At 41.1% G+C, this 24,784-nt stretch overlaps 3 protein-coding genes and 1 long non-coding RNA gene across 6 annotated transcripts in view; 3 read left to right on the plus strand and 1 right to left on the minus strand.

Annotated features, from left to right (window-relative positions):
- LOC143143794 (coiled-coil domain-containing protein 137) overlaps positions 1-2,878 on the minus strand; it is a 51,804-nt gene extending 48,926 nt beyond the window's left edge. Inside the window, exon 1 of the mRNA XM_076305498.1 lies at positions 2,845-2,878. The gene's annotated coding sequence lies outside the window, so the exon portion shown is untranslated. The remainder of the gene's footprint in view (positions 1-2,844) is intronic.
- LOC143143790 (ATP-sensitive inward rectifier potassium channel 12) overlaps positions 1-18,407 on the plus strand; it is a 60,512-nt gene extending 42,105 nt beyond the window's left edge. Inside the window, exon 10 of the mRNA XM_076305484.1 lies at positions 18,272-18,407. The gene's annotated coding sequence lies outside the window, so the exon portion shown is untranslated. The remainder of the gene's footprint in view (positions 1-18,271) is intronic.
- On the plus strand, positions 34-24,593 carry LOC143143789 (uncharacterized). Of its 3 annotated transcripts, none has more exons than XM_076305479.1 (3): positions 34-492; positions 18,272-19,329; positions 21,006-24,593. In XM_076305479.1, exons 1-3 carry the CDS (start codon positions 257-259, stop codon positions 22,205-22,207), a joined length of 2,496 nt encoding a protein of 831 aa, XP_076161594.1. In that variant the 5' UTR covers positions 34-256; the 3' UTR covers positions 22,208-24,593. The 3 variants fall into 3 exon arrangements, with proteins under 3 accessions (XP_076161594.1, XP_076161595.1, XP_076161596.1); XM_076305480.1 differs by lacking the exon at positions 34-492 and adding an exon at positions 13,119-13,431; XM_076305481.1 differs by lacking the exon at positions 34-492 and adding an exon at positions 15,256-15,852.
- Positions 10,583-11,985, plus strand: LOC143143800 (uncharacterized). The gene is made up of 2 exons (XR_012991250.1): positions 10,583-11,675; positions 11,738-11,985. It is a non-coding gene; the product is annotated as an uncharacterized LOC143143800 (long non-coding RNA).
- Positions 24,594-24,784: the final 191 nt, after the last annotated feature.

Consider the following 24,784-nt stretch of genomic DNA (forward strand, 5'->3'; position numbering starts at 1 on the left):
CGAAGCAAGAAAGTAGGGGAGAGCTTTCTTGATTCGTGACCGAGAGTGATCGAGAGGAAAAAAAGAAAGAAAAAAAAAGAAGAAGAAAAAAACACTCCAGGAACCGACGACGAAGAGAAGAGATACGTGATGAACGTGTATTCGCGACATTGACCAGAGACGTCGGTGAGCGAAGTCGAGAGACAGAAGAATCGACGGGTGAAAAACGAGCCTGACGTTCCCGATGGATTTGTACGCGAAGTGAACACCGTGTGTCATGGAGGAGCCACAAAAGCTCTTTCGACTCCCGGGTACCATCGAGGAGGAGGAAGAAAAGGACACCGAGGTTCAAGGCCAACATACAGTCCCGGAGAACCCGACTGCAGCCGACTCACCCTTGCTCGGACACAGAAACATTGGGACCTTGTCCAGTTTACCGAGGAACGTCACCCTCGTCAGGGTCAGCACCCAAAGCAGCAGCATCGGTGGTGTCGGTCGGCAAGATTCCACCAGGTGAGTTTATTATTTGCATTATTCTTTTCATCTTATTCGAATTGTGCTTATTCGCACAATGTGGAACACGTAGATACACTAAATACGGTTGATACGGTGTTTCGAAAGAGAGATTCTTATCCAGAATTTAAGCAACGAAATTATCCCTACTTCTTTTTATCTTATTCGAATTGGGCTTATTCGCACATGAAAAAAAAAAGAAAAAACGTAAAATGTAGAAAACGTAGATACACTAAATACGGTTGATACACTGTTTCGAAAGAGAGATTCTTACTCAGAATTTAAGTAAGGAAATTATCCCTATTTCTTTTCACCTTATCCGAATTGTGCTTATTCGCACAATGTGGAACACGTAGATATACTAAATACGGTTGATACGGTGTGTCGAAAGAGAGATTCTTACCCAGAATTTAGGTAACGAAATGATCCCTATCTACTGTTTATGTTTATTTAATGCGAGCAATCCAACGACTCACGCGACGACAAGCGTGATACCTATCGGTCTCAACTCGAGATAAAAATCATAATCCACCCTGCTTTCGAGTGAATTTGAGGTCTCGGTTTTGTTTCTTGAAAATGGGAATTACTGTGGATTTATCATTTCCGATCTTACAGTTAAGAAATGAATTTGATTTACAATTTGCGGAAGACCTCGCACTTCCTATTCTCTTCGCGTAACTAATATTTACACTCCACTTCAGGATTTCCGTATTTCACTCTTGCTAATAGTCTTTAGCCATCTTCTATTCCCTGCTTACCTATCGCATCATTTTACATATCTGTACATATGTTCGTAAAAATGAAATTTAAATAATAACTAATTTACTTGTGAAGTAAATTATATGTGAGGAAAATATATACATGTATAACATTTTTTTATACTTCATACTTTTTGTACGATTTTATCCGATCGCTAAATTAATGGATCGATGCACTTCTATGAAAAACGGTCAATTTACTACCAAAACCTCTTTTAGTATCAATTTCGATACGCCTACATCGTTAATGATGTTAATTTTCAAAATATTATTTCAAGCTCGGAATGAAAGTCACTATAAATTTGATCCATGCGACAGTCTGAGGGACACGTGCTGTTTTACGAAATGCAAAAAGCTGAGTATACCTAATTTAAAATTTCTATATGTTCCTTTTTAATTGAAAAATATCGACCATTTTTTGCAAACTCGCTTGAATGACTAGTAAATTGTAAATACAAAGCATCGATGTATATCCACTGCTTTGACGTAATAAAATTATGCTTATATTTACATTGGACCAAAATGTTTGCACAATTAAATAACAAAGGACTTATGAAATGATTTAATGTACCATAATTATGAATTACGATTCATCTAAAAATAGTCTGATCGTATCAATGAATTTGTATCTTCTATTGTACTTTGCTACTCTTATTCTATGAAATTGAACTTTTCATTTCTATACTTTTCATTAGCACTCCTATTACGTCTCTATTGTGTGCTCTAAATTTGTTTATTCTTGCTTTATTCTTGTATCTGTTTCTCATTATTTGTCCTTCATATGGAATGAACTATGAGCTGTAAACTGTTTCAAATAATCGACAGTCCTAAGCAAGACAGATATTATATGCGGGCAAAATTAAATTTCGTTCGTTAATGGAAATAAAAATTTATATTATAGATGAATTCACCAAAAATACCTTGACAAGGTGCTAATTAATTTCTACGACCTCTTCAATTATGGTTAAGTTGTATAACAGCACTTCGCTGAATCTCGTTCTTTCACCTTGCTTTCTCCACAGTATATGTATTACATTTTCATGAATTGAAACCTGTATTTTGTTTCATTGCGGTGAACAAAGTTGAGAAATAAGTAAAATAAATTTAATATTCCAATTCAGAGAACTATATTACGTTAATTGCTTTATGTAGGTCGGTCCTTGTCTTCTCAATTTTTAATTTACGAAGAGCAACATTCACGATTATACAATAATGAATTATTAATCAAAATCGTTTTTTATAGAATTTTTAAATTTATCACGATACCTCCACAGGAATATTATCAATGCATTGGAGGTATAATCAATATATATATACGTAATTGGAGGTATAATCAAGAATAATTATGAACATTGTTATACAAAAATAATAAACGAAACAGTATAAAAATAGAGAAATAATATATAAAGCACAGTTATATCGATAAAAAAAACTTACATACATCCACTTACAATTTATTGCACGTAAGTTTTCTTAGTAATTTATCTACGTCTTTCTCGATGATATAACGCGACAATATTATCGCAAAATTGAAACATTTTGTTTATTTCGACTAAAATAATTCGTCCCTGAAGACGTTAAATTGTTTACTTACATTGGCAGCTGCTCCTCCGTACAGTCAGGACCGTTTACCTCGGTAAGGAAGCCTTCTGGAAGAAAAATTGCTTTAGTTATTTGCGACTTATTTCTGGACGAGGTATACCCTATTTTTGGTTATACCACAAATTATTGAATTGTTCGGAAAGTCATTTCGTTTTTTTTTTTTTGGTGAAAATGAAAGACGATTTTTTCAGAGCGTATAAACATTTCATTAAATTATATATTCTCCATTTTGTAAAACCCAATAGCAAATACCGTGCATATCGGTATAGAGGACCTATCTATCTAGACGAGATTTCTATCAAAATGAACTTCCTTCCTCGATTCGAGCTCAACGAGATAACACGAGACCGGAAATTTCTACTCCGTATGCAAAAAGTCAACGTATTACTGACTCCGGCAATCCAGATATAATCGCGCGCCAATTACCAAACAAAACAGTCGCGAACGGTTTGAGAATCACGCGTTCCGTTCTCAAGGTAGTGTGACTCGGAAAGCGTAGATCATTCTCAGCTGAAAACGGTTACGTTTTGTTTGAGGGATTCATTGTCGACATCTTCTGGCGCCAGATGCTGTTTATGGCTCTGTACGAACGGACTAAAATTCTAGCAAAATATCAATCACCTCGTACAGAGTCAGATGGTTTGGGGCTTTCGACGAAATATCAACGAGCAAAAATGTCCACGTGTAATCTCAACTTGAAAAATGGTAGCATTGTCGTCGAGTAAATCTCCACGAAAAATGTATCGTACTGTACTTACGAGCCAAACACGATCCAACCGCAAAATCTGGAACTGTACGTACACGATGAAAACGGAATCCCGTAATTTCGCGATACAAAGCTACAGAGACCCGTAATCTGCTGTAATCGTTCGTCAACGAGCAAGAGCAACTTTCTCTCGGTACGAGTCTCTGAATCTACCTGTCGTAACAATTCCACGGACTGAGACACGAGAGCCGCAGACAGTATTTTCATAATTATTAACCGTCCGCGATATTTACAATCGTACCCTTTTAATACCGGACAGGTGCAATTTATCGGGCAGCGTTCTATTAATGTCCACGCGGTGCAATATATTTCTCAGGCATCGCGAGGTCGTCTGATTAACGAGTCCCTATCCACTGTATTCGCACCGTTCTGTTTACCCTTTACCTGTAATTCACGTTTAGCAAACCTGCCGTCGTCATTTATCAGAGAGTGGAAATGCGTTACACATGCGGGCCACGTAACGGTGTTGCAAAATTTGCAAACGAGTCGACGACCTTCGCCGAGGCTCGTTGATTTACCGCTTTTCGTCTTAATTCGCCGAGAGATATTAACGACCGAAAAAATCCGAGTGCAACCGATAGTTGCACAGAGTCGTTTTGCACTTACGATTTCCTACGATTTCTACGACACTTTCTTTAACAATTTTCGGTGATTCGTTTCATCAGTTTCCGAAAGTACTCTCTTGTTTGTTCTTTGGTATTGATTGATAAATATCAAATTCTTTCTTTGATCGATAACGAGTAATAATGTATAATATTAGGTTGTTCGGAAAGTCGTTTCGTTTCTTTTTGGTGAAAATGAAACACGATTTTTTTAGAGTGTGTAAATATTTTATTAAATTATACATTCTCCATTTTGGAAGACGAAATGCCTTTCTGAACAGCTCAATACATACTGAATTTAGTATTTTCCGACCTATAAGAATAATTATCTTAATGTAGACAAAATTGAATGAAATGTTGTTCATTGTAAATCGATAAGTGTTGCTTTCGTCTCTGTTAATTTTCACAGTACTTGACTTCAAATGTATAGGTATTTTTTAACATTTATTTCTATGTAATATTTTTTTTTTGAAGTATTGCCTTCTTACGTTTCAACTTCTATATTCGCTGATATTTACTGTTCATTCACATTTACGTAGTTATTTTTAATTTCGATGATCTACACCAGGCGTGACAAGTTCATTTTAGTGGACCAATTTACACTTTGCTACCATCTCGCGGACCACAGATGTACAATTATTTTATAACGGTCAAAAATACTTTAAAGGTCATACGAACACCAGTAATGTTGTATCGGAAATAAAAATGTGGTTTAAAAAGAAAATAATAATTTCTATAGAAATAAGCAAAAGGGTACATTTCTTTGTAGAAAGATGTAGGTACGTTAAAAAATAAATTTTTTTCTTCGATAACATTATTCCATTTTTTCGTTCAAGGGTATATTGAACAAATTGCTTGCACATATTTAAAATAAACGTATCTTTTCTTCTTTTTGTGCATATACGTTCTATATAATTGGAAAATGAATGCTTTGAGCAAATAATAATGCATCTAATAAAAAGGTCAAGCGAGTTGCAAAATCTAATGGTTCGAGTTACGTGTTCGACGTGTTTGATCTACAGTAAAGCCTGTGATTTGAAATCACATCGGTATTTAACTTAACAAGTTAATTTTCGCATTAAATTTTCTTGCAAATATAATTTCATGTATGTTCTTTCTCACCATCGGACATTTTATACTTTTACTTTTAAGATTTATTGCGTTCCGAAAGAGAACCACATAAACATACGTCATGACTTCGATTGGTCAAAAGAAAAACATTTATTTGATTAATGGATCCACTCGTTACCGATTTTTTTTTAAACACATACTGTATCTCGAATACCATAATCTGAAACGTTGAAGCACTACTTCGATTGAGATAAGATTTCTTCTCGATTGAAAGTAACTTATTCAACAATACGATACGATTTACTTCGCGAGCGTACCGATGAAAAATTCTTCAACTTTTCTCGTTTCGCGATTCCACTCGCTAATAACCTCGCATTCGACAATGATTGAAAACGTTACGCGGTTGTCTGCGTAACGTTTGCAGTTGTCTCGTCCAGATTCTACGATCCGAAAGGTCGTTAGTGGCAAATTAATCCATGGAACTGGAGTTAATCGCGGAAACTCGCGGTGTATCGGATTACGCATTTCCTGGACGAAAGACGATACGGTGCGGATCTTCACGATTTCCTCGCGAATCCTTCCGCCTTCTCGCGAGACCTCTAATAACGTCTGAACCACGAACTCCGAGATTGAACCTGAATTTTTAACACGTTTCCATCGAGAAGCGGGATATTCCGTGCACCGTATACTGACCGTATCGTAGAGCGTGAAATAATATACCATCATTTGGAGAAACTAATGCTATCGACTATACAAAATCGAATGTCAGTTGCACAGACAGTTCAAGATATATTTAAATTACCGACGCAAGTATGAATTTTAAAAAGATCGTCGCTTGCGGATTATCCTGCACTTAATGATGCAGGTAACTCAATTTATTCTGCTTCTGGATGTAAACAGATTAAGAAAACTCGAAGAAGAGAATAAGAACTCCTCTACGAAATTACACGACAGTGTTTTCGCAACATTTGGAGTTGAAGATTCTAACGAAAAACGTCAATGACTATTGCAGTTGGACGTGTACGAGCTTTATACCTAATAAATCAAATGTATGTTGGACCGATACGAACTACATATTGTAATCGAATTATTATCAGCTGCGTGTCTAATCTGTCGTGTTTATCTGCAGGGATTAAACGTGCAACAGATATGCTTAACAAGCCATCCGTGACGTTATTGGCTACAAAAATTGTTATTGACATTTAGATTCAGTGTCCTATACGGAAGTCGTTTATTGTTGCGAAATTGTGGCTCGTCGATCGGAAAATTATTGTTCAATATCGATACAAATTTTGTACAATTTAATCGTGACCACGACGATATAACGAAAGCACGGAATAACAATTCTTTCCTTCCGTTCTTGACGATCGAAGACTAAAATAATGCGATGTTTGTATTTTTAATTACATAAACGGAAATATTAGTGTCGCTGTTGCAGTACCACATTTCCGTATAGTTACCACGCGAACGTTTCTCGATAATTTATTACGATCGTCGCCGCGCGTAATCATCCATAAATATTTCAGTTCGAATCCGAAACGTTCGAAAGGTTTTTCCAATTACACGTATCCTGAACTTCGACCGAAACAATTATCACAGTTAACTTGTGCTATAATTGCAGCTGCGCTCGTTCCAAAGGCGAAAAAAATCAACCGTACTACATTTTCAGTTTTCATTAAAAACAAGAATTTCTTGCATCTCTAACCTCGCGTGCAATTATTTAAAAGAAAATCTTCTTCGATGTCAAATCTTCCTCGAGATCGTTTCTCCTTCCACTTCGTAAACTCGATCAAAGATTCGTTGAACAGTGTCCAATCTCGAAATAAAAAAAAAAAACAAAATCAAAAAAATGAATAAAGATTTCCAAGATCGATTCACCGAGAAGGATCGATACTTTTTGTAAACTTTGGAGCGCCGGTTCAGTTTCGTCGGGATAGTCACGTCGAAACGAAAAATCTTCGTGCGCCTCAACCTCGCGGCTCGTCCGATCTCGTTAGTTTAATTAAAAGCTCGTTATCGAAGCAGACGACGTTGCGGTCAGGCAGCTCGCAATGAGCACCGAGCGACAGTGAGCTTTTGCACCCGATGACATTAACGCGCGGCTTTTAATCCGCGGGTGGAGCACCTCGCAGGGAACCACGAAATTCGGAAGTGTCACGATATGTCCGGTCGAGGTAAACTGAACGCCACTACCACTGCCAGGAAGACGAAAATCATCCCATCTCGATCGAGATCGAACGCTGCACGACGCCGCGAGAAACGAGAGAGCTGGTTGGTGTTGTTCAAAGAGGTAGAACATACGTTGTTTTTGTAAATAAATTTAATCAACGCGACCGATACACTCCCGCAGAGTCGTGAAATTTTTAAAAGACGTCAGTGACAACGTCGCGAGAATTGCTTCAGTTTCTTCGCGAACGTTTGGTACCACGTTGTGACAAAAGAATTGGCAATTGAATAAGACGGTTCTTTTGGTAAAAATATTTGCAATTAGATACTCAGCAAGAATCATACGCGGTATAGATATTTGTCTGAATTGTTCCTACTAACCGAATTCAACATTCGTACGAATTGTAATATCAGTGAAACGTAGATTAACAACTGAGATCGTAAAAACTGATAACGGAACAGTGTGGTGCTCGAATTATGTGAGTTACAGTTGCGTCGATTAACGTTTGGCATGTATTCACGTGTGCGAAGTATAATGGAAATTGGTTGAAAATATTGGAAAAATTTAATCGTATGTATAATAAAAATACTTTGGAGGAACGCTCTACACGTATACGTGGAATGTTAATTTCTAATCGATGCGACCGTAATTTACGTACATCGAATACCAGATTGTACCGTTATCATATTTCAGGATCTTAGTTATCGATCTTGATTCTATTATCGGAGATAATCTTTAACGAAAGATCGAGAACATCGTATCAATAATAGCCGAAAAGTAAACCATAGAAGACTCTTTACTCGAACGATTGTTCGTTCCTTCTACTTACTCTCTAAACTTGATTAAATTATCTTTTCAAAAATAAAGTGTAACGTAATATAACTTGAAATATGTACTCACTTAGTGTTAATTAATCCCAGTTCTCTGGCAGCAGTGTGTTCGTTTGTAACTCTTTCTGGAACGAAAACTTTAATTTACCTCTTCCACAATTACCAAGATGAAAATTTGTATTGTAACCACCGTGGCGGTGGTTCGTGCGAAAAAAAAAGAAGGAAGAATATGTTCTCGCTGTTGGTGGCAAAAATTGATACTACTTATCCCGAGTAACTGTTTGCAATAGCTAGCTCGACAGGGATAATTCGTGGATTGGTTATACAAACACGAGAGGCCGAGTTTTCGACCTCCCGTTCTCTAGAATTAGTACCGTTCTCAATTGACGCCTACGAACGGCACACACGATATCTCTTCTACTATGGAATAGCGCCATTATAATGCGCACGGAATAAATTACTGGCAGCTAATGCGATTCAGCGTTTTACCGGTGTTGATGGAGCCCTTCCGGCTCGAATTTCTTTCCACGACGAAACCCGAACGTTTTCAAGGAAGCCCCAATTAATTGACAATGGATCGAGTTGGCCGATGAAAAAAGGGGGCGAGTGAATTAAGTGTGAAAAAAAAATCGGTCATAACGAAATTGGCGATCGTTACAGAATAAAAGGGCTGAAATCGTGGGAATTTCTGCGCAAATTGATCAGATCGAACCACTTTGTAACGCACGAACTCCAATTACCGGGCCATCGTTCCGTGACATTACTTGGGATTGCATTATCTTGACGAGCTTCAAATTATTTTCAGAAATTTAATGTATAGAATATTTGTAAAGTACTACAAGAAAACGCTTTCATGGTTAAAAATTTTGATTGAACTCGGCTAAACTGCAGCCCATTGGAAATAGAAATTCTATCGTGTAGGAATATATGTTTAAAATGAAAAGATTTTTAATACAGAGTCTTTCTAGATTTTTCTTCTCGGTAAAAGAACTTACAAGTACCTGCTCCACTGAATTTTTCGTAAAATTTTAATCAACAGTATGATACTTGTCACGATTTTCCATTCTGTAGTAACTCTTCTTAAATTGCTGTGTTTAGTGCACACGAGACCTTAACAAAATGTTTACTTTTTAAAATCCACATTCTCGATTTGTCTGTTCCTTGCAGGGACGAGAAGGAACTATGATAAAAAATTTCTACGAATTGATTCGTTATCGGGATCTTCTTTAGTTTACGTAATATTCTCAGAAGGTTTTATTTACATAAAATGACACGTGAGATCATTTATGTTCGATGGGTGTGATCGAGATCATTTGTGTTCGACGGGTGTGATCTAGATCAATAAACTTTCATCACGGTCTTATTGCGATCAACACGAATTAATCCAAGAGTGGATACATAAGAATGATTTTATATTTGAAATACACGTAGAACCGTGATATTGAGTAATTAGAGCAATTTCGTATTCTGTGGTGATCAAATATCGACATCTATTTGTATTTAGTATTCATCGTGTTATCGAGTATTAAATACCTTGCCACTTGTATTCAATGCATTGTTCTATTCGATATCTGATTAGTAAAGAATACTTACGTATATTCAATTCATGTTCGAAGAAAAAATGTATTATTGTTTTTCATACGCACAGACTACATAAATATTAAATATGTGTCGTAAATATATATATGTATGTATCTCTCTCAACTAATATTCTTAAATATATATTATCTAGTAAATATATATATATATATATATATATATATATATATATATATTACATATATACATCTAAATTATCCGAATAAACTCTTATCGAAGCAAACCCTTGCCCGCGTAACCTTTTATCGAGGTAAATCTTTATCCGCGTAAACTTTTATCAGAGCAAACCTTTATCCGCATAAACTTTTATCGGAGCAAACCTTTATCCGTATAAACGTTTATCTGTAATAAAAATTGTTCGTGACTTACGGGTAAAATATTGTACGTTGTTCATTATTTTGATAAAGTATTCTTTGCTTACACAGTTACCGAACATGAAATGCTAATGTATTCAGCATTCGAGCACGAGGCCGATAATCGCAGAATAAATAAATATATTTAAATTGTCGAGAAATTATTTTCCACAAAATTTACCTATGAAAATTCACAATTCTGCGAAACGAAACGGAAGCGATCGTACTTGATTCATTTTCATAGATTTCACAATAACAAGAATTAATGGTAAAAGTGTTCCGTTACACGGACCCTGAAACGAACACTCTTTTCACTAGATATAAAACACACCTGTCTCGGTACTCCGTTTACCATTCCGTGTTTGAACAAACACGAATCATTCGAATAAAACCTGCGCCTCCGATACACTTATCGTTTTACGCAGAGTTTTGCTTCCGTGAGCGAAAGGATCCGCTTTCATCGGCTAGCGAAATACGTACGTTTGCGGGCAATCAGCGATTTCACGTAGGTTCCCGAAGTACGATACCGATAAGGAGATGACTCGCCGTTGATAAGAGGTGCCACCGACTTTCAGTCAGTCAAACGAAGTCGATGATACATCGCGGAAAACGTCTCGAGCTCGTTTGCATACGTTGGAACCAACCCATCCCGAGGAACGAAATAACATCGATGCACCGAGTGTAAAACAAATGGAAAACAGACAGTGTTAATTGGTGTGCGTGTGTGCGCGTGTGTGTGTGTGTGTAAGCAACTTTTCTCTCGGTGAGAAAAATAATCGGTTTCGTCGACGCGAGTTTTACGCGAAACTGAACCGTTTCTGCTGCGTTTTTATACAAAAAGTTAAAATAGACAACCTCGAGGATACTTTACCATCGAAAAAGCGAGTTATTTACTTCACGATACCGAAATATTGGTTTTCGATTTCTCGAAAAGGCTGAGTCTAAATTTACTCGCTGTAAGGATATTCCAAACCACTCGAAAATGGATGAAAATTGGAATCTTCGCTGAAACTTTCGACCATATACTGAAACATCGGTCCGAACCTCGGAAAACTTGATTTTTACATAACTCGTCTCGTAACGACCCTGATACATTAACAATACACTCGTTTCGTAGAAACACCGAAGAAACGAGAATGGAATACAACACTACGTAAACCTCTTAATTACCGAGTAAAGAGAGCCTGTCAGCTTCGCATTGGACGCGCTAATCTTTCGTGGATCACTGCAATAAAGATAAAGCGACCATGTAAAGGCGTTGAGCGACATCGAGGATCTATCGGATAAATCGAAGAAAATATGGCGAGTCGAGCTTCGAGAAAACGTGAAATGTTACACACATTGGTAAATTACTCGATCGTTGAAACGCTGACGCGGCAAACGCGATTCTCCGATCGCGCCCTTAAGTGTTCGAAAAAAGAGGACAACAGTTTCGGTACGTGAATGAAACCAGTGACCGGTATTTTCGAAGTAATTCTCTTTATTTTCATCGTACAGTTTATTCGAGCGATCGAGTACTATTCGAGTTTTTGGAACCGAGCGACAACGACGGAAAAATAAACGCGGTGGGACAACTAACGAGAAACGATCTTCAACGAAGATCAAAGAGAAAGAATGAAATTAATAAAAGAGACAATTAGATAGAATGTCTCGTATCTTCGACGAGAAATGAACGATCCTGTCGAAAGGAGTCCCGATAGGACACCGTTTCTCCCCTGCAACATTCCGCGTGACGTAACCAGCCCATTTTCTCGCAAATGAAAAGAGTAAACGTTATTGTTAGTAACTGATAAGTGGAGACCAGCTGGTCAGGTATTGGCTCGTACATATAAGACGTCCTCGATGCTCAGACACCAGTAGATCCTCCACTAGCAAACTCGACAGCTTTGCCACCACGATCAGTTGTTTTTCCAACACCGAAGAGGACCAACAATCTTCCGTGTTCGTAACCGTACGCGGTAAAATGCGATAAAATTCGATCACGTTTCCACCGAGTCGAAGAAATCACGCAGTGAGTTTACCGAGGAAACTTGAATCTCGAGAAAGATACCAATGGTTCTGAAACCAATTCCGGAGCCGCCAGTTTCGTTCGATGTCGATCGAACTCGAAAACAAACGACGGATGATAAATTAGACAATTTTTAAAGAAAAGGAAATTGATCGATTTGATCGTCGAAACGGTCGTGATTGTGAATACTTGGTGTGTTTTCTCGGCTGCCTTCGCTAACGCCAACGATAGAACAAGCTGATCGATCCTTGGAACGAATCATCAAGGAAAAAGATAATCGATAAAAAAATGTATTCTTTCTTCAAGTTGGTTACGATTGTCGCGATAAGCGTGTGAAAGATCGGCCACGATAAGTGAAAGGTCTGGTGGTGTATGATAACTAATGGCGGAAAAATTTTTTATCGGCTACTGGATTTGAACATTTCAGTAATTCGCATCGAGTAACCCACTTCTACAACGATTATGACTATCAATTGGAGAAAGATAAGAACCGTTATCGTCGTGGAATCTTATTTGAATCGCGCAGAACATGGAATCAACGATATTTAATTAGAGAGAAAGAGAGAGAGAGAGAGAGAGAGAGAGAGAGAGAGAGAGAGAGAGAGAGAGTTTACCCAAGATCTTTAAATTCGTCGAGTGCATACTTCACGGTATATGCACATTCCTTGTGTACCGATAAGGTACAAGTCTGTTATCTACGATCGCGAAGAAAACCACGGGATCGTGAAACGGGTGGATACTCGCTCGATGAAATAAAATAAATGAATTCTTCGACCGGTGATCCTTATTCGATAAGAAGCGAGAAATTGAGACTGCAGTGATACGAATCGCCAGTAATGAGCGAAACCGCTGCGAAGATCGAGTATTAGAAAGTGATCGAAACGACCAACGAAATATTCCCAAAGGATTTTCGAGTTGCGAATCGAAGATGAACCGAGAAGTGCAAGTGATCGACGATTGATGAAAAATTGTGCTGTTCAGAGAACTTGAAAAAACGCGAACAAATTGAAAGAAACAGCAGCGAAATGAAAATGGAGAACGGTATACCGAAGAGTCCAGTTTTGAACGTAAATCTGTCCTCGCCGGATAGCGGAGAGAAGCAAAATCTCTTGTCACCATCGTCGCCCACGACTCCCATAATCGTTCATCTATCAAAGAGCCAAAACTCGTCGTTCAGAAGCAGGTAAATCGAACGATTACCCACCGATAGGAATTCTCACTGCGCAATAACTTCCGTCTTAATAAATGGAATTGTGGAATTAATCATTATTCATTAATACCGCGAATTAATGTCCACCGAGCGCTGACAACTCGTTTAACATTCTTTTGGTTCTACTTCTACCTTCGCATACTACTATTTACGACCGACGTGTTATTAATCGATAAATACGATCGGTTCTCAAATGGTCACCCTTTCGCGCCCTTTGAACTTTTTCAAGAACGATCGAGTTTGCGTATCCTTTTCTTCTAAAATGCAGAACTTTTCGTTTGTATGAAAAGAGCGAAAAGGGAGATCAATGTTTTGGTTAGGCGAGTAAATATTTACCGATAACGTGTTATCGTAGACACGGTGCTCGAAACAAGAATTATATTTACAAAGTTTCCGACGATCTTTCGGTTCGGATCATCAATAAAATTATAATTGATGAGCAACAAATTAACGAATATGGAAAGCTTTTTTTTACCGTGTAGATGAAAACGAGAAGAACGTTTTGCAAACTCGAAACAATTCATATAGCTGGGAAAAGAATACTCGATTAATAGTAAAAGAAAAAGAAAGTGGAAATAACGAAGTTAAGAAGATAATTGTACAATTAGAATCGAATACATAAATTTACCGATAACGACAATAAAAATTCACTGGATGTCTCGATAAAAAAAATACAAAACAAACCGATCATAATTCACGTTCTTGACCAATGCTCGAATAATTCTACTTACTTTACCGCATTAATTGTTTGCATTATTATCGGTAAATATTTTACGCAACAATATTTTACGAAAAGAATCGCACACGTTTCCACTTCACTTGTCAACAATACCTTGAACAGACACCAGGTTCATAATTTTCATTCCCTCGGATTAACCGAATTATTTTAATTCGCGCGTACAATTTCAATTAATCTGCTTTCTCGCAGAATCGTAGAAGGCCACTTCTCATTGTTATGAACTATCCTTATCAATGGCTCGCCGATAACGGAGGAACCACAGATCTAGCGATATCTCGACGAATTGTTCGAGGTCGTGCGAGATCACGCACACAATCCAATTCGGGGCGTAATTGTCCAAATAAAAACAATCGCGTAGATTCAGGTTGCTCGTTTCCAAAATGAAAACAATCGATCGCGTAGATTCAGGTTGCTCGTCTCCAAAATAAAAATGATCGATCGCGTAGATTCAAGTTTCTCGTCTCCAAAATAAAAATGATCGATCGCGTAGATTCAGTTTGCTCGTCTCCAAAATAAAAACAATCGTGTAGATTCAGATTGCTCGTTTCCAAAATAAAAACGATCGATCGCGTAAATTCAGGTTGCTCGTTTCCAAAATAAAAACAATCGTGTAGATTCAGGTTGCTCGTCTCCAAAATGAAAACAATTGAACGCGTAAATTCAGGTTGCTCGTCTCCAAAATAAAAACAATCGCGTAGATTCAGGTTGCTCGTTTCCAAAATAAAAACAATTGAACGCGTAGATTCGGGTTGCTCGTTTCCAAAATGAAAACGATCGATCGCGTAGATTCGGGTTGCTCGTTTCCAAAATGAAAACGATCGATCGCGTAGATTCGGGTTGCTCGTTTCGAAAATAAAAACGATCGATCGCGATCGGCGTGGTCGGCGATTGTTGCAGCCGCGATCGTTGATAAAATCACGGAGTTCGCAGCGTGTCGACAGCTCGCCGGCTGATCTACGCGTGGCAATAAATAAATTGGTAGATAACGGTTGCTCGGTTATCATTCGAAGTCAAAATGGCGACTTCCTTTTTGCCGTACGAAAGGGAGGCGAGCTTGAGGAGTCTCAGCCGGATCATCGAACCGGTCGCAACGATATTCTACGGGCCGCGCGGCGATCGCCAGCAACCAGAGTCCAAATTGTTTGCGATCGGTGAATGGTGAAATCGGTCGAGCCGCGGTCCGTGAACACCGATCGATCGTGTTTATCGGCGAACGATTGAGAAATCCGTCGAATCTAACGTATCCTCGGTTACGGGCCGCGTTTCTTCGACGAGCCGCGTACAAACAACGCGTACCGCGGACGCATGTGGCAACAGTGGTGCACCGATAAAGCTGTTGATTGAATCCTCTTAATGTCGTCGGAGTAATTTTTGCGTACGAATAACGCGACGGCTATGGCACAAGGAGCAACGATCGCGCGAACAGTGCGACAAGTTTGACAGAGTTATCGCGATCCCAGGCCGAAGTCTAGTCGGTTCGCGATAAATGTGTTATTAAAAGAAATTGGGTCAGGTCGACAATCGACCGTTCGCGGAGATATTCGTCTCGTTGGACGAAGAAGGGAGAGAAAATTGGCCGTGTGTTTTCGGGACGCTGGTGGTGTCTGTCATGGAAAGGCTCAAGAACGATGACGTACAATGCGAAGAGATCCATCGTGAGTATCTTTTTCGCGAAACAATTATCGAGCCTACGGTAGTTATCGCGGCGAGTACGATTTTCGCGTTCCTTTGTGTCCGGGATACGTGACGTATTCGAGAAATATACGATCGAAAGATTCGAATATACCCGCGCGAACGAAATTTCCTTCTCTTTAACGAATCGAGCGCGTTTCCTTCGCGCTCTCGACGATTCCCCGTCGGGATTTCGATCGATGAAAATGCATCGTCGAGTGCACGCGCGATGCAAAATGCGTCGCGGAAAATTTTCACCGCGATTCGTTCTCCCCGCTCGCGCGGTGATCTCGGATGTTTATTTGTCCGATTCGTTACGAAAAAGGGAAGCAACGAGCGGGAAATAATCAATCGACGCTCGAAGAACAATGTGATCTTCGAAATTTGTTATTCAAATTCCGTCCGATCTCCTCGAGGAATACGTTACGACGTGTGCACAAAAGTCGAGTTAAACCTGCCGCGAAGGCTGGCCTCCCGGTGACAATTTTTTGCAGCGCGCGTTACCACGGTACACAAAGGCATAATTCATTCCTGCGAATTGTGCAACGAAAAAAAAAAAAAATATTACATCGCGCGTGACGGAAGATGCAACGAAGAACGACACGCGCTGACAGATGACTCTTCGGTGTTTCTTCTCGCGTCGGTCGCGCGCAAATGGCGTATCGTTCCCACTGATGAACCTCGAAGCGGAAAATATCATTGACGTCACTTTGCATAAACTGAAAAACCTAGCGGCGACTGCGGTACATCGAATCGAATTTTTTTACAATCGTCGCGCAAACGTTCAGATTCTCGATGTACGCGGTATATGAAAATATTCTCGCGCTGGTCGTAAAGGGGTGTTCATCTTCGTGCCTAGAAAATTCCGCGACAATAATCGTGACGAATGGTCACTGCGATAATTGGCCAACACGAAGAAGGTTTATCGCCACTAGCGAACATTACGGATAGTAATCGTTTTACCAGCCGTATCGCGATACGATTTAAGAAACGTTTCACGTTGCTCTTTTGCGTACGAAACGAGCACGCTAATTCTCAAACAGATATTCCGAAATAACAGCATTTCTGAATCTAGTTTGAAGATTATCGCCGGTTTCTCTTCGGAACAACGTTTCAATGGTATCGTAATTAAAAATATAAATCTCGGAATTATTATCCACTTAAGAGTATTCGTGCTCGTATCATGGATCATTAACCACGGATTTGGTTAATAACAGCTTTCGAGCAAAATGAAAGTTCTCCGGTATGGTTATCGGTTCGTTCTCGTATCCCTAACGAGATCAATCGCAATTCTGAATTCGAAACAACGCGGTGTGTTTTCGAAAAGATCGTTTTTGAGATTACCTACGTTTGCTGACGCGCAAAATCACGTACGATTCTTTCGAACCGTCCGTGTCGCGATAGAACCCCTATACTTGCAGGAGCACGAGGCTGAAAATTATTGCAATTATCGAGACAACGGATCCAATAAAAAGTAGCTATATTATACCTCTCTCAGAACCTTAAATGGAAGGCACAGTACTTATTATTACCCCTTCACTTGTCGACAAAAGGCGAAGAATGGAGTTCGCACACATGTATCGAGGTTCTACCGTGTACGGAATACGAACTAAATTCGTTGAAAAAAAGAGTAGTATTTGTTATTACAGATCGTTACTTCCACACATTCTGCGTTAATATGGTAATACCCAATTTCTCGAAAAGACAACCCGAACGATTTTACTACGTGCTTTCGATTAATTTTTTCGCGTAAAATCAACATCGTCCCATACTACTCGTTCCGGAACACCCTGTATATTGCAACTAGCATACTAGGATGAAGTTGCGAGACAAAAATTCGTCGAATCGACCCTTTTCTCCTTGCCTCGCGTGCCGCAGAGGTGTGCAAAACATCTATCTATATAGATAAAAATATCAAATAACGAACAAACGACGAACAACTTTCGATGCGTTCGTTAAAAATTACAAACTCGAACGGCACAATCTGTACACACTAACCATATACGATACTCGCTCGAATAAATCGTTAGAGACAAATAATTGTACAAAACTTTGATTCGTTATCTGTCATACGAATAAAACTCGGTCCGTATTTGGCTCTATTTGTCACGTTTTCGTGGATTCGCGACGCTTCGTGTGTATCTCTGTTTCCATAGCGGCGAACAAAGCCGTTAAACGAAAGGAAATAATTGAAAATAAATAGTCAACAAGATAGATACGATTTCGCGTTTGAACGCGATCGATCGAAAAACGTCGCTTGGAATTATCTTAATTGTATCCAATCGTTCTTATCGATCGATTCGATCGGGAATTCGTACACTCGACCGATCGATTGCGTAAACGGATCTCTTATCCGTGGAAGCATCTGTCGTTCACCTAACTAAAAACACGTTAAACTTTCAGGAGCCGGTACAGGGCAGGGCCAACGCGCAAGTTGCGACGTCGAGCTGTTCTGAAGAACGGCGACTGCAATGTGCTGCAGTCACGTATCTCCAGACGCTCGTTGCGCTTTCTCCAGGACATCTTCACGACCCTGGTGGACACCCAATGGCGATGGACGTTGCTGTGCTTCAGCCTGAGCTTCGTGCTCTCCTGGCTGGGATTCGCGGTGATCTGGTGGCTGATCGCGTTCACCCACGGTGATTTCGAGGAACGTCATTTGCCGCCGTCGCAGATCGAGAACAACTGGACACCGTGCATCTACAACATCTTCTCGTTCACCAGTTGCTTCCTGTTCAGTATCGAGACCCAGCACACGATTGGCTACGGTAGCCGTTCGACCACCGAAGAATGCCCCGAGGCGATCTTCGTGATGTGCATCCAGAGCATAGCCGGGGTGATGATCCAGGCGTTCATGGTCGGTATAGTGTTCGCCAAGATGAGCAGACCGAAGCAGAGGACCCAGACGTTGTTGTTCTCGAGGAACGCGGTGATCTGTCAAAGGGACGGTGAACTCTGCTTCATGTTCCGAGTCGGTGACATGAGGAAGAGCCACATAATCGGAGCGGCGGTGCGCGCGCAACTGATCAGGTCCAGAACCACCAAGGAGGGCGAGATACTGTCACAGAACCAACAGGAATTGGCCGTCGGTACCGACAGTCAGAACGGGAACCTCTTCTTCATCTGGCCCACCACGATCGTTCACAAGATCAACGCCGAGTCCCCGTTCTACAACATGTCCGCCGAAGACATGCTGACGGACAGATTCGAGGTCGTGGCTATTCTCGAGGGTACCATCGAGTCTACCGGGCAAACCACCCAGGCCAGATCCAGCTACCTACCGCAGGAGATACTTTGGGGTCACAGATTCGAGCCAATGGTCACGTACTCGAAGGAGAGACAGGGATACGAGGTGGATTACTCGCTGTTCAATAGCACCACGCAGGTCGACACGCCTCTGTGCTCGGGCAGAGAGCTCGCTGAGTTTTACAAGGTGCAGGAAGAACTTCGTCATGGGAACGGTAAGCCATCCGAGACGAACGGTGGGACTAGTGGACGATTTAACATCGACGAGAATCTAGTCGGAGCGTTAGTTTATCGATACACGTGCGCCGCGAGAGAGAGGATCGAACACGCTTGCAATCAGGGGCGAATTAGTTGATCGCGTTACGCAATCCGATCCTAAACGAATTCGGAAGCTTGCGTAGATCGAATCGATTCGAATTGCCGCCATTTATCAATCAGGCCGATCAATTCGACCTACTAAAGATTTCCCGGGCGAACCGATTCACCCCTGCTTTCCATGTTTCGTTCACCAAACCCTGTTCCGGCTCTAGTAAGCGTCATTAACACCGTGGCACAAGTAGTCATCGTAGTGCGTCATAGAGTTCCGACATCGAGGTTTCACTAGACTGGCATGTCCGGCGCAATTAAAAATTTCCGTTGCACATCCATCAGCACGGCACCGAGCAATAACACGTTCGAAAACAAACGCTAACGATACAGCAAGGTCAACCACGTACGCTAATTGGGATGCGCACGCGAATCAAACTAATCGATACCAACCACCCAACCTCCTCGTGCACGCTTCGTCGTTCCGCTTCCTCGTACTCGAAACGCTTTTGCTTGCCCGTTTGTCCTGTCCGCCTGTTTCGTAGCTACGCGAGCGGCTTTCGTTCATGTCTGACTCTTGGTGCTGGATATACCGTAGATGGAGGCCTGCGGAAAATTCCTAGCGAGCCGAAATCCGTACCGGTGATATTGAACGCCGTGAGCCAACCGGACGCCACGGAGTTCCTTGTACCTCAAGGATCATCGAAACTTCACATTGACATTCCATCGATCGACGAGTGCCCGGGAGTATAAGCAAATACGTTTACGAGCAACGGAGTAAACGTGGAAGGAAAGCAGACGACGAAAAAGCGAATAGATTCCCATAGTATTCGATGTTAAGGCGTAAAGGATGGCCCGAAGAATCGCGCAGACGATCTCGATGTTCGAAGAATTCAGACGATCCCTCTGTCACTGCGATACGATAACGAGGATTCCGTGCGAGCTGCGAACAACGGAATCGCGGTACCACGTCCGCGAAAAAGTTACCACGAATCTCTCGAAGCTGACACGGGTTACGAGATTACGATAGAGAAATTAGAGAGAGGCTCGACTCCGATCTGCCTGTTTCGTGCTTGTGTCTGTCCTCCGTGTTGTCTTGATTCTACCCGTGCGACGACGTGCCCTTGCCGAAGATCGTTTCGTGACACGATAACGATGCAATTGGGAAGGTAGTTGGTAAAGGGGTATCGACTCATCGATTCATAAATACGAGACACACAAACACACACACACGCACACTTTCTAAATCATCTTCGAAACTGTATGGTACACGTTCCTGTTGGGTGGTTCTTCCAAGACTGTCGAACTCGAGATCCAAATCGAAGCATGCATTTCACACCCGTTCCACGATATAATTAACCGAAACAATTAACATTCAGTGAACCCTAATTCGAATTCATCGTTGTCCGAGAGTTTGAACGAAACTTATCTGGGCGGTTAAAATGGTACACGATATTTTCGAACCTTTCCTCGTAGAGTTGTTAAACGATTAGTAAGATCCACTTGTCAAACAAACCGGCATCGAACCGTATTAACCGAACACGTCCCGTAAACAAAACCCCCTAAGCAGTAGACTACTTTCCAGGTGTGATAGTCGACGAGGATCTCCTAGGAGAATCCTGCGCGGACGGTCAGTGCCATTGCGGTCATCGTCCAGCAATCGCGTTGAATCACAATCAAATTCATCCTCTGACGTACGTGGACAGCATCAGAAGCGAGAACAGCGTCGACGAGACGGCAAGTTATCGAAATGCTCACAGGGATCCGACCTGTCAGATACCTCCGACCTTATCTCGAGAGCACGGCCAGTACAAAATCCTAGACGTAGATCCCGATGGCATTCAAGTGATGGGCGAGGTCGAGTTGCAGCATTTGCCGGAAGCGGTGAACAAAGAGATTTTGAAGAACAGTCGAGAGATCATCTACGAGGAACCGGACATACCAGCCGAAGGGAGTCCACTTCTGAAGCCAGCTGGTAGCAGACGGAACATCATCAGACATCCGTTACTGGACGAGGAGAGAAGATCGTTGAATAACTCGAAAAGAAGCCTCTATCACAGAAACATTCTGCGAGGCTTGGAGGAGGACAGAAGATCCCTCGACGGTTCCAGGAGGAACCTGAACGGTTCGAAAAGGTACCTTCTGGTACCACTGGACAACAGAATCTCGGATTCCGGTAACAAAGAGAGTTTAACCGGCGCCAGACGACACACGGGAAGCAAAGAACGCCTGAACGCGATTAAAAGGAACATCTGCGCGACAGGATCGAAGGAAACACCTGAAATGGATACCAGAGGAAGACTGGACTCGAACGACGACAGATTGACCATCGAGATGGAGAAGTTCCCGAAACAGGTCTCGCCACGTTTGCAGGAGATCGCGTTATCCGAAGGCAACAGAACGTCCTTGTCGGATCCGAATTTGTCACCGAACGAGTACACACCTTCCTTGAAGAGTCATCAGTCGTCTATTCCGGTGTCACCGATCTCGCCGTCGGATCTTTCTCCGGAGTCGGGTTTCTACGAGGGAACCCAATGGAACTCCAGCCCCGAGTACACCAAGAAGCATATTCGGCTACCTAGCGTGTCTGTGATCACGAGGAACAGAAGGAGCTACGAGAACGCGCAACTCCAGGACGTTAACGAGGCTCTGTCTAGGCCCAATAGTGAAAATAGTTCGCTGGACAGTGAAGAATCCGCCAAGAATACAGCGAACGATAATGTTCCTCGCAAATACGAAGAGAAGAACGTTGTTACGAAACAGACGATCTCTTACACGAGCGTCTGACGAGAACAGTACCAACGTACGATAACTCCGTGTGCCTTTATCCGAACGTATCGGTCCCAAGTGCCAGTGCAATCGTGTTGTACAGTTAAAAGACTAGCGTATACTTTCGAAACAAGATATTCGTAATTGTTACTCAGCCCTCGACCACCGATATTTGGAACGATCGAGTAATCGGAAAAGCTGTGTCTCGACAACTTGAGAGAGATCCTCGAGGGAGTGGTTTGTACGTGAAACGAGTGGCGGGAATGAAACGTTTAATATTAGCACTTAGACTTTAGCATTTAATATTTCAAAAATTGTTCGAACCAGGAGGTGGATATTTTGCGTTTAGTTCCTTGAACAGAAAAGTACGAGGTCGTAAAATTCGAATCGAAATAGCGCGAGAATGTTATCGTCAAAGAATCGAAGGGAAATATAAATCCATTGGGACGTCCGATCGAAGAAGAGACTGGACCAATGTTCTCTCGTCGCGGGATCTTTTCTCGCAAGTTGTCGAGCTACGCTCTATAATCGCTGCGATCGCGATTGCCGACATTTCTTTTTCAAACTTTTTCACAGGTGATGATAAATTCCGTTGATGCTCGCACATCTACTTTCTTTTCGTTTCGTTAGCCGAGAGTCAATTTAAATAGGTAAATTATTTCCTCGAAACGAAACGAGAATTCCCTCAGACTTGTATGTAATCTGTTCACGTTGAATAAAATGTTCGAAACATGATGAATAACCTTTTGATCGTTTTCAAATTACCGTGCTCGAGAGTTGAGAAACTGAACACAAGGTAGGTAAGGGTATCAACGAACGTAATTGATTTTTTACGTAAACGAAGATGCATCGTTTCTGAAACCACTTCGGATAATATGCGAATTTATACTGTTCTCCGATTCGCCATAATGTATTAATTTGTAAATCGCAGTAAAACCGCGGGTCGGTTCGTGCGAGGCTTCCACGCGTAATTTAGCAAAATTAATCGCATAGAAATCGCGACGAACGAAGAGTAAATTGTGAACGCGATTCTCTTCCTTACGGCGACAGGTTTCTCGAAGGCTTCGTTAGGAATATTCTCGGGATAGTTTCGAAGACGAAGCATGCAGTGCTTTTTTCTTTTTTTCTATCTTTATGTGACCCTACGTACAATTTTACGAAATAAAATTTCACGATCAAACGAACGGGTTGTATTCTTTGTATTGTTCAAACGATCGGGCACCACGCGGCGAAAAGTGTAATTTCGGTACCGAAAGTAGGCATGCTCGTTAGCTTTAGACGTAAAAATCGCGTACGCGGTGATAAGAGTATTTAGTATGCGACGGAAATGAAAAGTATATTTTTGCAATTTAAAACGTACAAAACGCTAGAGGGTTAAGCTTTAAGATCATGACTGAGGTCGCCGGCGTATCAACCCTTTTCGTGCTTCCATCGTAACGCACGATCATTTTTACCATCGCGAGTGAAGCACGCGTGTTCGTAGAATGGTTTCCACATTTTCAGACGTCTGGTAAATAAATAACATTTCTTGCGCTTTCCTCTCGGCCGATCTGGAAACTTAGAACCGTGTCGGCGACAAAGAGGGAGAGAACACGCTCCGAAGCCTGTGTATTGTATTTTTCTTTTTTTTTTAGAGCACAAGTAGCTTGACGAAAGTGTCTCGTTATTATTTCCATTCCCGCGAGAAGAAGAAAAGAACGTGCGCGTTCGTTGTCGAAATAAATTATTATCGCTGATATTTATTGCTTCCAGAATATTGTAATTACTAGCTCGACAATTGTATATAACGTAATATTAAAGACACTATCGATCGACCGTCGATTCGCGCGAACGACACCTGCAAGTATATTCCCGCTTTCAAATGACAAAATCGAGACCGTCCACTCGCTTGAAAGCGGGATTGGTAGCGATTGGAGAGTCGACCTTGTGTCTACTGTTCAACGAGAAAAGTGAATAGAACGAAACTGCGAATGGAAAATAATTTTCTATTTTTCATTGTATCCTCCTAACGATATTATCGATTGGCGAGGTTTCTTTCAATTGAGTTCAAACACCGCCTCTACGGGACTATTTTTAATTATACGTTACGAAGATACAATGACGAACAACGCTAATTCGAATTGTCATTAATGGACGAAATTCGAGGTGGTCGTTCGCGCTGAACAAACGTGATCAATTGCGAGGATAATCTCGTCGCTTGAATCCGGTGTAAAGTTTGTCACTCGAAAACGGGAATTACAGTTCGCGAATCAATTACTCTGATGCCGTTCGGGTGTAGTATGCTGGAAAATCTCGGTAAAAATGATAACTCTGCGTGTTATCTTGGGGGCATCGATACCTGCCATCGTGACTTCTAACGTAAATTGTGAAAATGTTATTTGTAATAAAGACAATTCGAAACCAATTGGAAACGTTTCTCCTCCACACGACACTTCCTCTACGGTCGGAATTGTTTAGGTTATCCTCTATCCACTGTCTATTCTCAAAAGCATCGAATAAAAAATTCACGTAGAGACTTCAACGGTAAACGATTTCGCGTGACGCTCGAACCCGTAGGCTGAAACAAGCGAGAACGAGACGCGTTAACCTTTTTCT

Source organism: Ptiloglossa arizonensis, chromosome 2 (genome assembly GCF_051014685.1).
Source record: "Ptiloglossa arizonensis isolate GNS036 chromosome 2, iyPtiAriz1_principal, whole genome shotgun sequence".
In the NCBI taxonomy this organism is placed as follows: Eukaryota; Metazoa; Arthropoda; class Insecta; order Hymenoptera; family Colletidae; genus Ptiloglossa; species Ptiloglossa arizonensis.